At 53.7% G+C, this 15890-nt stretch overlaps 2 protein-coding genes and 1 long non-coding RNA gene across 4 annotated transcripts; all 3 read right to left on the reverse strand.

The window, feature by feature from the left end:
• Positions 1–913: 913 nt before the first annotated feature.
• On the reverse strand, positions 914–10877 carry RRP36 (ribosomal RNA processing 36). Its single transcript, XM_030036231.2, has 7 exons — positions 10635–10877; positions 5354–5492; positions 3353–3419; positions 2578–2682; positions 2381–2455; positions 2152–2269; positions 914–1930 (listed from the first exon to the last, which is right to left on the reverse strand). Exons 1-7 carry the CDS (start codon positions 10819–10821, stop codon positions 1791–1793), a joined length of 831 nt encoding a protein of 276 aa, XP_029892091.1. The 5' UTR covers positions 10822–10877; the 3' UTR covers positions 914–1790.
• Positions 7612–10628, reverse strand: LOC121233736. Its single transcript, XR_005933800.1, has 2 exons — positions 10163–10628; positions 7612–9653 (listed from the first exon to the last, which is right to left on the reverse strand). It is a non-coding gene; the product is annotated as an uncharacterized LOC121233736 (long non-coding RNA).
• Positions 10878–10947: 70 nt separating the features above from the next.
• NPAS4 (neuronal PAS domain protein 4) lies at positions 10948–15813 on the reverse strand. Of its 2 annotated transcripts, XM_030036225.2 has the most exons (8): positions 13909–15813; positions 13163–13329; positions 12927–13063; positions 12680–12785; positions 12308–12554; positions 11922–12031; positions 11345–11486; positions 10948–11254 (listed from the first exon to the last, which is right to left on the reverse strand). In XM_030036225.2, exons 1-8 carry the CDS (start codon positions 14007–14009, stop codon positions 10948–10950), a joined length of 1317 nt encoding a protein of 438 aa, XP_029892085.1. In that variant the 5' UTR covers positions 14010–15813. The 2 variants fall into 2 exon arrangements, with proteins under 2 accessions (XP_029892085.1, XP_040984189.1); XM_041128255.1 differs by lacking the exon at positions 11345–11486 and having other exon boundaries at positions 11032–11254.
• Positions 15814–15890: the final 77 nt, after the last annotated feature.

Here is a 15890-nt window from a genome sequence, read left to right on the forward strand (position 1 = left end):
AGAGGAGCAGGAGGGGAAAGCAGGACCACTTTGGGGTTACACCAGATTTGTTCCCTGCTGGACATGACCTACTAGCAGCTGGGGATGGGAACACGTGGACTCGGGAATGCTGCTTCCACGTGGCCCCTCGAAGCAAGGCCCTGACAGCAACGACAGAGGGGTGGGTGAGCCACCTCCAGCCTGTCCAGGCCCCAGTCATCTTCCCGTCTTACATTAAAGTACAGGTGGAGGTTTGGATTAAAAATTTGAGAGCATAAAACAGACCAACGCCACAAAGGGGTCAGGACAGCCTTGGGCTTTGGTGCTGCCACACCGCTCCCAAGGTAACTCTCCTCGAAGGTACAAGGATGTGGCAGGCTCCGCATCCCACATCACGAGGCAAGAAGAGGAGGAAGAAGCAGCCAGGCACAAGTGCAAAGCAATAAGCCACAGGCAGGTTAAAGGCAGCTGAGGATTTCCATATGGTCTCTAGCCAGCTGGCACATCTCATTTCCACTGCCTTCCCCCAGTTCCACTAAAACCTGTCACCAGAGCAGAACTCACATCACCCACAGAACTGCGGCGGAGGCAGATACTTCAGCAACACCCTCAGGTGGGCATGAAGGAGTTGCTCATCATTCCATTTCTTGCTCGCTGCACGGCCTTTCCCCAGGTCCCACGCACCACCTGCCCGCCCGCACGCAGCAGAGCTGTGCCCAGGGAGCGCTCTGCCCTGCAGAGCTGCGGCACTCTCCCAGCACACGGTCTGACCTGTCAGACAGAGATCATCTGGGTCACATCAACATCACCTCCTTGTCAGCACAGCCACAGGAGAGAGGGGCAATCAGGAGCGAGGAGAAACAAGAGAGCAACAGACGAAATGTTGGAGGCATTAACTGCCCCAAGTTCAAACACTTTCAACTCTTAACAGCACTGACACTGAGAAAACTGAGGGATTTTATTTCATACAGAATCAGTTTCCTAGAAGCACTAATGAGATCTGGGACTCCATCCAGATACTGCATCCAGGCTGGGCCCCCAGAAGCTAGATGTTGGTCCTCTGGGCTGACTCCGGTTGAGGATGTGGAAGGTGTCTGAGGCTGGAGCACTGCAAGGAAAGGCTAAGGGAACAGCGTTTATTCACCCTCAGGAAGAGAAGGCTTTGGAGAGACCTAACAGCACCCCTTTCCCACTCCCCACGACAAAGCTACTGAGAAGACGGAGCCAGGCACTTCACTGAGAACAAGACTGATTATGGACAAAAACCAGGCAGGTTTACTGAAGGAGGTAAAGAAAGTTTCATCTTGAGAACTTGAAGCAGTGGACCAGAGGCCAAAAGAGGTGGTAGCATCTGTCCTTGGGCATTTCCAGACCCAACTGAAGCAGCTTGTCTGAAGTCAGGTTTACCCCTGCTCGGAGCAGGCGTTGTACCAGAGCCCACCCACCCGAGGTCCTTTCCCACCTCAGCTGGAGTCTGGTAAGACCTGGAGTAAAGCCAGCAATGCAGGGTAGGGCTCGTGCTCTCCTAGCTAGAGGAAGAGATGAGCAGGTACGAGGAGAGAGACAGCTGTCAACACCATGTGCATCTGCAGGACAGACTTGTCACCACACAGGCATGGCATAAACCACAAGTGAAGAGGACATTTCAGGTACAAAAAGCACTATTTCCTTCAGTTCAGCCTCTGCTCTGCTGCCTAACAGCACCCACTGTACAGTGAAAGGCAGATACTGGGAAGAGGGATGACCATCTTCAAGGCCTGGCCAGGGCAGAGCAAGTCCCAGTGCCAGACAACAGCATGTCTGTCCAGCAGTCACAAGTTTTTCTGTGAGGGCAGGCGGCGCTTGTCTTTGATGGCATTCCTCTTCCTCTTCTTGTTCAGGAAGCTCTCCAGCTTTCCACTCCTCTTCAGCTCTGCATACTTCTCGGCTAGCTCCAATTTCCGCTTGTCAGCTGTAGAAAGGAGGGGAGCAAGGTTTTAAACTGAAGCCTGAATCATCTCTACAGACCAGCCCCTCCTCACCTCTCCCTCCCTGGCTTGTCCCTCGAGTACCAGCACTAGAACAATCCCTCCACAGCTCTGAGGAATATTATGGATAACTTCCAGTGCTTGGAGTCCTGTCAGCAGTACTCCCTCTAGGTCTTCCTGCAGCATGTTCACACTGAGTACTTACATTTCTTTAGGAAAAAGGGTTTCTTTCCCTGCTTGGCCAATTCCCTCTGTTGTCTCTTCAAAGACAGCTCCCTCTCCCTCAATTCCTGCTGGTTTTTCTGTGCCTGTTCTTGCTGCGTCTGTACAGAAAGGATGGCCTGTGTCAGCAAGTGTCTAGGCAGACCTCAGGTCACACATCCTCTCTTCTAGTACATTGCCTCACAGGAGAGGAGATGCTGCACTGAACTCACCATGCGGTTCAGGAGCTGCTGGAGTTTCTCCTTCTGTTCCACATTCCGGCATTTTTTCAGCTGCTTCTGAATCATCTGAAGAAGAAAGCAGAAAGCTGCATCACTGCCTGCTTGCCACCTCCACTGTGAAAAGCCTTTGCAGAAGCTGCCCCTGCCAAGCAAGGTTCTTCTGGCCAAGGACAGGCACACAGCATCACCTCTTTCTCCTGCTTCTTGATGTTGTCCAGGAAGCTGTATGTCCTCATAAATATTTCAGGCTTATACTCTCCAGACAGGTCATCAAATCGAGGGTCTCTGCGGACCTGAAGGCAGGGAAGGCAAAGGTAAGAGCTGTGGCCAGGATTACCCTGTTAATAGCCTGCTTACTCTCCTTCCACAGATCAGACCTCGCCAATTTCTTTACTAGCAATATTATGCACCCACCATGGAAAACATCGGCAGTTGGCAAAGACCGAGTCCAATAATCAAGGTGGCAATCCCTCACAAGGTCATCAAGCATCCAGTCTAACAAGCAACAAGCATCATCATATGCAAGTCTACCACCCAGGAGCGGCCAATTCAAGGAACAACAGCGTGAGTGCTGCCTCCAAACACCTGCAACTCCCAGACCAAGAGCAGGGTGAACGCATGTTGTCAAGGTGATGGATTTGGGAATTCAAACCTATCTAGATTTTCACAGATTACCTGGGTCAGGTCACACAAAAAGAGAGAGACAAAAAGAGATCTCTAACTGTGGAAATTAACATATTAAGATGTTCGAGTTACTCCTCAAGCTGTGCATCATGCACGGCAGCAGGTCAGACAGACAGCAGCTGCTCCTGCACCCAATCGCTTGTTCTCCCCAGACACTGGCCCAAGGCCTATCCTCCAAAACCAGCCTCTGTCATCTTCAGCAGCCCCAGGACCATATCTGTGCCCTACCAACACTGCTAAGGGAAGTCAGGTCCTGAACTGGGGAGGGGGAGCACCCACCTTCTTTGTAACAGAGACGACTTGTCGCAGAAAAGGTACAGGCTTTTTGGCAGACATCTCCAATGGCCTGAAAAAGAGAAAAATGTACTTCAGAGGAGCAGAGGACAGAACGAAGCCCAGGCTAACATATCAGGAGGTTAGCCAGACTGTCAGGAGAACATTACCACACAGTGCCAAAATGGCAGACTCTCCCACTCAATTCTCACCATGATACCTACACAGAGCAAAGAGGTAACTTCAGTCAAGAGCCAGACAAGGCTACTACAACCAAACGATCTATAAATGCATGGTTAAAACAATTCTACGCAAAACTTGATACAGCCACCACCTGCGTCAGTAAATGCACCGTACTCAATTATTCCTCTCCATCCTTTCATTCATCATGCAACAACCCTCTTCTATTCCTGGCCCACCAATTCATGCACTCTGGACTAATACTTATATTGAAAGGCGAGACCAAAGCTGGGAATTTCTGCACTGACCTGCTAGTTACAAAGACAGGTGAATTCTACTGAGTCCAGGCTCAGCGAGACAGCATACCATAACACAGGTAAAGAAAAGATCAGCCCCCAGGAATAAGGCCTTACAGCTTATGGTACATATCTCAAAAGAGACTTCACAGTTAGTCAGGACTGTGAGGACCATGGTGACAACCAACGAAGTGAACAAGTTCTCCTTGCAACACAGGCCTTTAGAGCTTGATGCTTTAGGTGTACGAGGGGGACAGTAGAAGGTGGGAGAATGGGGTATTACTCTTCCCATATTACTTGGATGCTGTGTCCTGCAATTTGTCAGTACATCAGGTAAGTTATTAGAAAGATGAAAAGACCCATGAACCACCCGCTGAGAGTACCCACAACGTGGGCATTATACCCACATTCAGCACCACAATAACACTGGGGCAGGAACATAAACACTGCAGGCATAAATAAGTTTTCCAAATCCCACTTACAGCAGCGTTCAGTGTATTTTCACGTCCGCTGATATGGCTACACCCCTGTACAAAGCTCTCAAGTCAGCTTTATGCAGCATTGCTGAAGCCAGCTCAGTTCCAGGGGATTTCCCTGAAGTTTGATTTTTTTTTTTTTTTTAAGCTCACTTCCACAACAAAAGCATGAGAGAACCAGCATGTGAGATTTACAGTGATGCATTACTTAAAGGATTAGGGGAATGAAATAAAAACAGAATTATGCAAACCATGTGGCAGAAATAGAGACGCTGTGTGAAGATGTTGCACCACACAAAATCCCCCAGACTCTTGGGTGAAAGGTAAAGCAGAAACATTATTCTAATCAACTGTTTACAGCAGAAGAAACATGTATTCAGCAGAGATTCAGAAACAGGTTAGGGAATGCCAGTGTAACAGAGGAAACCCGTTGAAATCACTTAAATACAACTCTGAGGACTGAAAACCAGTAAGTACTGCAAATAAAGGGTAATGGTATAACAGCTGTTACCAGTGGGGGCCTGTGGAGGACTGTAAAAAGATCTGATAGTTTTTGTTGTGTTGAATACATTTTACAGTCACCACATCAATAGCACCTACAGAGTACGCAAATAGGAGATGTAAAGACCACTGAGGACAGGAAAAAGTCTGTGATAAGTACTGTAGAGGGGAAAAAAGGAAAATCAACAGACAAGCCACAGATGAGACAACAGCAGAAGGATGAATGAAATCCCAGAACAATTGGCTGTCACTGCAACTCCAGCCAGTGGAGCGAGGCAGAAGATGCTGATAAGCTGGAAGGGGTTTAGAAAACAGCAGGATAACTATTTTAGGGCCCGGGGGACATGAGTAAAGCACTATCATACAGCTTAAAAGAGAAGCATACCATGCCGTGGGTTAAAAGTGCTTTAATACAGAGGGTGTAAAGGAATTGAGTGCCAATTTAACTATCCAAGTAAGAGGTGGCTGCTGGGGATTTGAACAGGATACGATATTAAGAGCTCTGAAACAGCTCACACATGCACATTTTTCTGATGACAAAAGAACCTCTTTACCCCTTTTTGCCTTGTTGCTGCTTCACCATAGCTTTGGCAGGTTTTGCAGTTTTCTTCCCACCAGTCACCTGCTTGCACACTCTCGTTCTCGTATCACTCTGCACCCGCAGTAGTTCCTCAAAAGACATGTGAGATTGATCTGGAAGAGAACACAGGACACACCTGAACCAAACAGCTTCTCAAGGTAATTCTCACCCCTAAATTCCACCAAGAGGGACGTCTCAGAGCCCGAGACAGTGACACGAGCACAGTGGTGTCATCCCTATACAACCACATGGCAGAAAGAAGCCACTGCATCTCTCAGCCTTTGATTTCTCTCTGATTAATCACTGCAGTCTTTAGCACTAGAACAGTCTCCCCCTCTCCACAACGTGTCTTTACTTCTCTCTCCACTCAGTAGCACACAAAAAAACAGTTCAAAGTTTTTACCTGGTACAAAGAACAGTACGAGCTCTGCACTAGGCTATATTTTGGCCGCATTGCAAATTCTGAGGGGTCAGCTCCCAGTCCCAACTCTTTCACTTTAACAGACTGTTCTTGTCCCATCACCTTTAAATGGGCATCATCACATCTCTCACATCATAAGACCAGCCAGAAGGTGCTGCAGGAAAACCACATCACCTGTTCAGTCTGTCTGTTAAGACTCGGAGACAGTCTCTTCCCACTGCACATCCACCATAGCACTGCTCAGTCTGCAATGAAGCGATTCCCACTGCAGAGCCTCCTCAGCACACCAGAGGCCTATAAACTACTGAAATCCAGACATTCAATCTTTACCACCTTGCTACTAATAGGAATAGCTTATAGCCTGATTCACTGGGGGAAGAACAAAACCCCACAAGACAAAAAAGCAGTTTCATATTCTAACCCTGCCATGAGCTCCCCACAGTGTTATTTACACCTTGCGTTCCATAAAATATTCCTTCTCTCCTCTGACTGCTGACTAGAAGACCAACACAAACACCACGAGAAACAGCAAAACCAATTCTACCCAAAGTGCTGATGAATGCACAAGAATTCTGGGATTTTCTGTTAATATCCCTCAGCGACAGTAATCTTTAACATTTCTTATAACCACAATGTAAAAATATCATCAACAATTCCTTCTGGATTTACACCGCTGAGTGTTCAGGACTAGCAATCAGGAAACATTTCTTAAGGCAGCACTTGGATATGCTCATTCCATTCTCTGGACAATGGTAGGGACAAGAAGGAACAGGAGGGTTTGCATTGGCTCCATTCTGAAGGAGAAAGTCTTGGCAAACACCACCTGGGTGGCGTTTGCCTGCTCAACACCTCTGAGCAGCAACAGGCACACAGTCTTTCTAAGCCTTTGCAATACTATGCATTTGGCACAAAACACCCCAACTGAGGCCTAGCAAAAACAATCACATCCTGCCTGTGGTGGGTTGACGCTGGCTGGAGGCCAGGTGCCCACCAAAGCTGCTCTATCACTCCCCTCCTTGGCTGGACAGAGGAGAGAAAATGGAACAAAAGGCTCACGGGTCAAGATGAGGACAAGGAGGAATCACTCATCAATAACAGTCACAGGCAAAACAGTCTCGACTTGGGGAAAATTAATTTAATTTATTACCAATTAAATCAGAGCAGGATAATGAGAAACAAAAACCAAATCTTAAAACACCCCCCTACCCCACCTTCTTCCCTGGCACAGCTTCACTCCTGGTTTTCTCCACTTCCTCCCCACCAGCGGTGCAGGGGGACAGGGAATGGGGATTGGGGTCAGTTCATCACAGATTGTCTCTGGTGTTCCTTCCTCCTCAGGGGGAGGACTTCTCACTCTTGCCCTGCTCCACCATGGGGTCCCACCCACAGGAGACAGTTCTCCATGAACTTCTCCAATGTGAGTCCTTCCCACGGGCTGCAGTCCTTCAGGCACACGCTGCTCCAGCATGGGACCCCGTGGGGTCACAAGTCCTGCCAGCAAACCTGCTCCAGCGTGGGCTCCTCTCTCCACGTGGTCACAGGTCCTGTCAGGAGCCTGCTCCAGCACGGGCTTCCCACGGGGTCACAGCCTCCTTCAGGCATCCACCTGCTCCAGCGTGGGGTCCTGCCCGGGCTGCAGGGGGACAGCCTGTCTCACCATGGTCTTCACCACAGGCTGCAGGGGAATCTCTGCTCTGGTGCCTGGAGCATCTCCTCCTTCTTCACTGACCTTTGTGTCTGCAGAGTTGTTTCTCTCACATATTCTCACTCCTCTCTTCCAGCTGCTGTTCTGCAGCAGGGTTTTTTTTCCCCCCTTTCTTAAATATCTTGCCACAGAGGTGCTGCCACCGTTGCTGACAGAGGCCTTGACCAAGGCTGAGCTAATGGGACATGGGGGAAGCTTCTGGCATCTTCTCACAGAAGCCACCCCTGTAGCCCCCCCCCTGCTACCAAAACCTTGCCATGCAAACCCAATACACTGCCCCAGGACACAAGGTTTCTGCATGCTCTGCCCAAATCTGCTGCTGAATTCCGGAAGCAACATGAGGTCAGTCACGTGGGCTCAGAGCATGGACTCATCAACCCAGTCACTCTCATCTTGGCAATGACCAAGACTTTCTGCTTCAGAATCTACTCACATCATCCAGAAAACGTAATGAGCATGTTCAAGCGCTGCCTCAAGAAATGTTTTCTTTTTGCTTGTTCTGAACACCCAGGAACTCTGCTCTGTCCACACTCGTTAGTCCTCCAAGGAGAGTTAAGGGAACACCATATATCCAGTTTGCCGCACAAGGGACAAAGGAAACGTGAATACAGCACTACTTCATTACACTGCTTCCCCAAAACACCCTTTCCACTTATCTTACCGCAGCTTGCTATCCTCTCTTGCTTGGGCTCCCACAAGCACCCTTGCCCTCCATCTTCTTAGGGATGACAGCGCTGTTGCCCTTTCTGATCTCCCTCAGGTTCTCCACCTTTCCCCATGTCACTTGTACAATCACCTGTTGCCTGCCTGCCCAGAACATGAAATCACCTTCAGACCAAAGAACTGTGCCCGCATGTGGGTAAGGGCTGAGTGCCAAGCAGCTCAGCAATCTAAAGTAATCATGCTGTTGGGGTTTACAGGGACTTAAGAAAACCAATAAATTCTAGGACTTAGACAAGAGCAGCTGCCACCACGCTGTTCAAATTCAGTACAGATAGCTTTAGACTGCTGCACTATAGGAAAAATCTGTGCTAATTATACAAGTTACTGGGGTAGAGAGCAATTAATCACTACATAAGGCAGTATTTGAGTATCACTGGATACTCAAAGCATCACCAGACAGACAAACGAAAGACTCTAAGCAAGGACAGTCAAAAGGGCAAAGAAAGAATTAAAAGAAAGGAAGAACGATGTGGAAGCTACTCTAACATTGCACAAAGACAGACAAAATACCATCACTCACACTACAATACTCCATTTGGCTGCAACTCCAAAACAATACTGTTAAAATAGCAAAGGCTTACACGATGTCAATGAAAACAAAATAAAGGCACCATATAAAGAGATGCAACATTTAGCAAAGGATTAGAAAAGGGATTTGGTATAAATCAGACAAAGCGAAGGCATGCAGAGCTTCCACTGATAAAATACTTCAATACCAGTACGAGATACCAGACCAGAGTTGATCACCCAAAACCTAACGGAGAAAGTGCTTTCTACACAGTAATATCAGTCCACAAAATACATCCTACTATCTATTTGTAGGAGACTGAAGTAGCCACTTGCATTGATAAAAACATCGTTTGACATCAGCATAAAAAAAGAAGCCTGTTTTGGGGGAGAAGTGAATGGCCCCAGCAGGCATTCACTGTTGGACAGCAGATTTGACAACTGTGTGTGTGAAAAGGTTGCTGGCTTCCTGCTCCAAAGTGGCTGGTCCTAGCCACAACCTCTGCACAAGGAGAGTTCATGATCCTTAAAATCTATGCTGACAGGTTCTCCACCAAAATGCCTACTAAAAGACAGGATTAGCTTACTTTCCTTGTTTCTTGCATTCTTTCTTGACATTTTAATTTCCCTTTTTTTTTTTCCATTCCTTTTTCCCCCCTAGAATATAATTTACCCTTTCTGTGCTGTCTCTATAGTCCATTTCATCTTCCCCCTCCTGCCATTTCTTCCCTTCCTCCATTATTTTGTGAATTGTTTTGTCTTCTTTCCACCTCTTGCTAAGCTCCCCTTACCTGCTGATAACATGGGCATTTCCTGCTCACCAGCACAGCCTCCCCATTTTCCTCTCCGTCCACAGACTCCCATGACACAAGGACACCTTATGCCTTTCTCAGCTGAACCTGTTGAGAACTATATAACCTGCCAAGCACATCAAAGAGTGTCCAGGATGCAAAAATAGATGGCCTAAGAAATTACTTGCATCCACCCAGTCATTTCCCACTGAGACAAACCTAGTGCTGGACCCTAATATAACTACTTCTGTTCCAAAAATGAGATTACAGAGGGCCCAGACAGGTGGTAAAAGTAAAATCACTGTTCCCATTCACATCCAGCTGTGGGAAGGAGAGGGTGACTGTTAGCGGTCTTCTCTCTGAGCTTCGCTAAAGCTCACCATTAAAAGCGGAAAACAAAATGCCTACAGATGGGGGGGGGAACCCCCTTCCTGAAAGCCTACCTCTAGATGAGATGCGCCTCCCCCACAGTCCCCCACAAACATAGCAAGGAGACGCCTCTCACAAGACAACCAGTAACTCCTGACCCCTGTGACACACACCGTGCCCTACCACGTATTCAATACTAGACGTCCATTCCCTCGCAATTCTTTTCGAGGGTCTTTGACATATGCCTTGTAAGGTTTTCATTCTCACCTTGGTCGTTTCAAGACAAGGAAACCACACTGCATATCCTGCTGCAGATGAGAACAACCGCCTCAATACACCCAGCCGAAGCACCACCGCTGTTGCCACGGCTACACACCACCCGGTTCTTCTGGTTTACCTGTCCCGGTGAGAGCCTTTCAAGCTACCGCATATCTAAATTTGCGTAGAGGAACTGTCCTTCAGAAGATACAGGAGAACTTCCACACGCGGGGAAGGCGACCGGAGAGAAAAGAGGCCCCTGTCAGCTTTTGTTCTGGAGAACTCTCAAACAGCTCAAGCCGAAACCCAGCTCTTGGACCCCACCTCAGGCCTCTCCACCTCGCCCGGCCTCCGCGCCCCGCCAGCGGCCCCGGAGCGGGGAGAAACGGGACGGGGACGGCAAACCCCAGCCTGGAGACCACCACCTTTCCCGGAGGGCGCTCCCGCCCCTCAGGGCCCACCTCAGCGAGCCGGCTCTTACCTCTCCCGAGAGCCCCCGCCGCGTCCTCAGCCCCCGGGAAGCTCTCGCTATCGCTGGAACTCTCGCCCTCCGCCTCCTTCAGCTCCCACACATCTTCTTCTTCTTCCTCCTCATCCTCCTCGGCGGCAGCGGCGGCTCTTCTCCGTCCCGCCGCCCGACCCCCCTCACCTTCCCGACGCGGCCTCATGGCCGCCAGCTCCCCTCACCCCCCGAGCCCGCCTCAGCCGCGGGACAGGAAGTAGGCGGGGCGAAGAGCGGCGGCGCAAGCGCAGACAGAACGAAGCAGGCGGGGAGAGGGGTAGGAAAAGGGCGTTTATTGGAGCGGGCAGGGGGCGTAGTGCGCGTGCGCGGCGGTGGGTCCCGCCCCCTCCGGCGCGTTGCCAAGGAGACGGGCCCAGGCGGCGTCCGGTGGGCCCGGTGGGCAGGCCGCGGCCTCGGCCTCGGCCTCGGCCTGGGGCCAGGGCCAAACCGGAGCGGCGGCGGTGGGCGGCGAGAGGCTGTCGGCCAGGGCGCGGAGCTGTGCGGCTAGCAGGCTGAGCTCCCCTCCCGCCGGCGGCTGCGGCGTGGTACGGGGCGGGGGGTTGTACTGCCGGGCGCGTAGGTAGGCCGCTTCTTCCTCCCTGCGGCGGACACGGGAGTGAGGGGCGGCTCGGGGGGGGCACGGCCCCGCTTTTCCTCCCCCCCCCCCCCCCCCCGTTAAAGCCTTCTACCTGAGGTAGCGGCTGGTGCAGGTGATGGCGTGGCTTCCGTCCTCCCGCTGCGCCGATACGCGAAGCCAGGCCCAGGTGCGGTCTCTGCGCAGCACACGCAGAACTGCCGACCCTGCTGCGGGTCCGGCCCCGGTCCCGAGCGCTGTGGGCAAGGGGCCGCGTTAGCCTGCGGCAGGGCATGGTTGCCAGGGTAGAGCGGCGTGGTGGCCGTGGACCCCGCAGGCAGCCCTGATGGGGTCTGTAGTCAGTCTGCTGCTGTGGCCCCAGCGGGACAGAAGCCACAGGTAGCGGAGTCCGGAGGACCGTAACAGTCCTGCCCTCTCAAAAAGCTGGGGCTCAATGGAGTCCCTCTTCTCTGCACTGGGGCAAAGCACGGTGCTCGTGTTCCCAAGCTTGGAAGCTCCCTGTGACCTTACAGACAGCGTGTGGGGTGTGTAACCAATTGCCTGCTTTGTCCTTTTTGGAGCAGGGAGCCACAGCGGGCAGGACTAAATTCACTTTGTTTCTTTTGGCCTGGACAGCCAGGTTTCAGGTGTAGCCAGAGAAAGACAGGTACATTCCCAGGCCTGACACTCACCCACGGCCCTGTGCTGGGCAGCCGCTAGGTCAGTGTCCTCGGGGTGCAGGAGGCTGTACCACGACTGACCGATCAATTCCTCCCTGCAGTAGCCAAGGTGGTAGGTGACGCTGGGGAGGACAAGGGGAGTGAGGACTGAGTGCTTTGCAGGGTCTGCACCGTGTCAGCAAGGAGCAGCTGTTGCACGATGGAGGAGAGAGCAGAACAACAGGGGTACAGAAACGAGTTGCAAACGAGGGAGGGATGAGGCTTGGGAAGCGTCTGGCAGAGTCCCACTGCTCACACGAGGTCCAGCCTGTGTCCCACACACAGGCTTGGTGAAGGGAAATGATCCTTGCTGCCCAAGAGGTACAGTTGGGGCTATGGTGTGAGCAGGCACCCCTCACCTCTCCGTGACATCAGTAAACGTCATGTCTAGGATGTGCGTGCTCTGGATTAGGTCATCCTGGGAACCGGCATCGCCGTCTGCAGGCAACCGCGCAACCGGCGTGCAGAGGGCCAGGAAGGCTGCGGCGGAGGGGGAGGCCAGCCGGCGCAGGGCTGTGAAGCGCCCGCGCACTGCCACAGCCCGATTCCCCCCGTGCTGCAGCCGGAAGGCCTTGGATGTGCGCATCTCGCTGACAAACGTGACTTCTGCAGGGAAACAAACCGTCTGGAGCGGGTCAGGGGCTCCCTCGCTCTGCTCCCAGCAGCGATGGCCGTGAAAGGCCAGAGCAGGGCGGCAGCATCTGTGAGACGCCATCCGAGGCCTTCCTTACCCCTGCCAGGCTCCTCCTGGGCGAGGAGGAGCTTTTTGCGTGCATCCTCGTGCGCTCGCCCATCTAGGATGTCGAAGATTGTGTCCCCCTGGGCGAGCAGCTCCACCTGACAAAGAGGGGGCTGCTGTCATGGACTGTGCCTGCCCGCTGGAGCCACAGGCCAGCATCTGCCAGGGCAGTATGCCGTGCGCGCAAAAAAAGGCACCAGGACAGGGACAGTGACTGCAAATGCCCAGCGGGCACTTACCATGGAGAGGCCCAGGACCTGAGCCACGTTCTCAGAGATGTAGACCAGCTTGCCGTTGGCCGAGAGCACGAGCAGAAATCCCGGCAGCAGGGAGAGCAGCTCCGCGCCGAGGGCCGGTCCCGCAGGAGGAGCTGAGTCTGCGGGGCGAGCAGAGGGTGAAGCGCTGTCTTGCTGGGGCAGGAGCAATGCCCCCCGCAGAGCCAAGCTAGCGTGGGGTACAGCAGTGCCACAGGTACCTGGAGGGAACAGCTGAGCCCCCCGCAGCCGGAGGCACACCAGGGCCATGGTGTGGAGATAGGAGAGCCGCTCCTTCTCCTGCGCCGAGATGGGCAGGAGGGAGCGCAGCGCCTGCAGCTCCACGTTGATTTGGTCCCTGCGAGCCTTGGAGGCACTCTTGGTTGACCTGCAAAGCCAGCCATCTGGGGAGACACGTCCGGGGACAGAGAGGGACAGCATTCCCCACCCGCCGCTATGGGGAGAATTGCAAGCTCGTGGACACGGAGTGGAGATGCTCCCCTGAAGAGGCTCAGCGCCCATGCCAGCTGCCTCTACGAGAGCAAACCTTTGGTGGCTGTTTCAGTGCAGCGGGCACAGGCAGAAGTGCTCACGGCTACCCAGGAGGGACACACTGCTGGTGTGGCTGGTGCCCCTCTCGCTGCGGGGGGGGGCAGGTTGGACAATGACCCTGTGCTTTGGCAAGGAGCCCAAGTGACACGACCGCCCTGCCAAACCCCGCAAGGATGGAAACTTCATCCAGTGAGGCCCAGCCCATTGCATCTGCCTTTACTTTTCAATCACCTGCAACCCCTCTGCCCCTCCAAGCTCCCGTGCCTCCTCCCCACGTGCTGGCTGGCAGCCCCGCTGTCCCAAGCTGGTGCCAGCCCCTTGCAAGGGCCAAGGGGCACCACGCAAGCTGGCCCGGGTCTCTCCCCAGCTCGGAGGCCATCACAGCCCTGTAGGCGGGAGACAGTAGGGAGCTCACCTGAACGGCTTCGAGGCACCGGGCGCCTGCTTTCCCCTCCTGGGCAGGCAGCTCATCTCTGCCTGCAGGGGCCTGTGGCAGTGGCTGCAGAAGATGGTCATGGTGCCGGCACTAGGATGCCTGAAGCTGGCAGCCCACAGCTGCCTCCTTCGCCTCTGGCTGCGTCTGAACCTGCTGACCCCGCTGCTCCCGGCCTCCTTTTGTACCCTCCTGGGGCGCAGGGGCCAAGCCGCTCGTGGAGAGAGTTACCTCTCGTGACGCAACTCCAAACAGCTCGGGGCTATTTTTAGAAGGCAGGCTGCTAAAAATAGTCCTCGCAGCTGGCTGCAATCTGAGAGGGGAAGCAATAAAAGGAAGCCAGGGTCTTTAAAGCAAACCTGGCTGCTCAGGAGGGGGTGATGATGAAGGTAGCAGGGATCCCCCTGTGGGGCACACATCCGCCCAGCTCCTGGCCCACAGTTGTTGCCAGCCCAGCAGAAGGTCCATGATGGACTGAAGGCCCGTGGCTAGTCCAACCCGCCCGGCAGCTGCTCTCCAGCATCACTGATAACTGAGCTGGATGCTGGGAGAGGGAGCTGATACACCAACAAAATACACTGGAGACATCCAGACCAAGATGGTGAGCAGTGTCCCGTCCCCAGGTCTGCAGCAGGGTCCTGGCAGAGGGAGGTCTGGGCCACAGCACCCCTAAACCTGAGGGAACCCTTGAAGGGGAGGGGAGTGCCTGTGACCCTCTCCCTGGTGAGCCCCTTCTTTTCTTCCCAGAAAAGCCGCCTTCCCACCAAAGGTTTGCTCTCCTAGAGGCAGCTGGCGTGGGGTGCTGAGCCTTTCTAGGGCCTGTTGTCTCCACTCAATGTCCCAGAGATTGTGATTCTCCCCAGAGAAGCCCCGGTGACAGAGCCAGGAGCACCTTGGGGATCCTCTGTGCTCAGCACCACACCGCCCAGTGCAGTGAGCCTGGGTTGGTCTGTGGGTGTTTCCTAGTGCCTGGCACCCTACAAGAAGAGTGAGCTTGGTGCTTCGGTGCTGGGGAAGGGGATGCCATGGCAAAAAACCTCCATTTCACGGCATGGCTTGAGAGAGAGCCTGTGGCTGAGGCAGCTGGTTGAGCAGGGGAGCTGGAGCTGCTGGACAACACATGGGTGCTGCCCACCCAGCCCTCGCAGGCAACTTGCAGGTGCCAAGGCCCACAAAAGGGGAGCCCAGGCTGGAGGTGCTCTCCCTGAGCCAGATGTGCTGTCAGCACACCCTGGCTCCCTTCAGGCCCCAGCCCTGCCATTGATGCTCATCACCCACCACAGCGAGGTGCTGCCAGCACATGAAGAACAAGCTTTTGTCGCAATTGTGGTGCCTTCTGTTCTCTTGCCATGGGGTTTGCGCTGCTCCAGGCTGCTCCATTGCACCTGCATTGGCCACCTCCCACAGGCTGAGGAGCCCAGGCACCTTTGCAGCCTTGCACTGCTGGTGACCAGCACTTGAACCTGGCAGGGGAGATGGCCTGGGTCCTCCGTCACGCGTTGTCAGCACGCAGCCACCACCATCTCTCAGCTGCCCCGTGACTTTACATGCCAGGGAGCACCCTGAGCATTTCCCTAGCTTGCCTTGCGTTAGCTCTGCTACAGCTGCTGCCTCTTCACACCAGACGCCTCACCTCCACGGGAAGGGGCTCAGGCACAGCCCTCCGTGTCGCCTGGGGAGGCTGGCCCCGACATCCCTCCACGGGGCAGGGAGCTGTGGGGCACCCACCTTCCTGAGGCAGTGCAGCCCAGGAGACACACACCACCTTCCTCCCTGCCCTCTCACGGGGCAGCACAGCCCCCGGGCAGGAGGCAGGCACACCAGGGCAGTGCTGCTTTGGGGGGGGGTCCAGCTCCACTTCTCCCACCCCAGCCAGGGCTGTGGCTGGTATGAGCTGCTGCCACAAGCCACTGGTGGCCTGCAGCTGTGGGGGAAAGCACCTGGTTCAGTCTCTCCCCTCCCAA

This window comes from Aquila chrysaetos, chromosome 13, assembly GCF_900496995.4.
Source record: "Aquila chrysaetos chrysaetos chromosome 13, bAquChr1.4, whole genome shotgun sequence".
Classification (NCBI taxonomy): domain Eukaryota; kingdom Metazoa; phylum Chordata; class Aves; order Accipitriformes; family Accipitridae; genus Aquila; species Aquila chrysaetos.

Coding starts and splice junctions, on each gene's coding strand:
- RRP36 (XM_030036231.2), bottom strand. CDS start 10,821: ATGAGGCCGCGTCGGGAAGGTGAGGGGGGTCGGGCGGCGGGACGGAGA. Junction 3,420..5,353: donor CAGCAACAAGGCAAAAAGGG/GTAAAGAGGTTC, acceptor TCTCTTTTTCAG/GCCATTGGAGATGTCTGCCA. Junction 1,931..2,151: donor ACCCTTTTTCCTAAAGAAAT/GTAAGTACTCAG, acceptor TCCTTTCTACAG/CTGACAAGCGGAAATTGGAG.
- NPAS4 (XM_030036225.2), bottom strand. CDS start 14,009: ATGACCATCTTCTGCAGCCACTGCCACAGGCCCCTGCAGGCAGAGATG. Junction 13,330..13,908: donor GGTGCCTCGAAGCCGTTCAG/GTGAGCTCCCTA, acceptor CTGGCTTTGCAG/GTCAACCAAGAGTGCCTCCA. Junction 13,064..13,162: donor GGCTCAGCTGTTCCCTCCAG/GTACCTGTGGCA, acceptor CTCGCCCCGCAG/ACTCAGCTCCTCCTGCGGGA.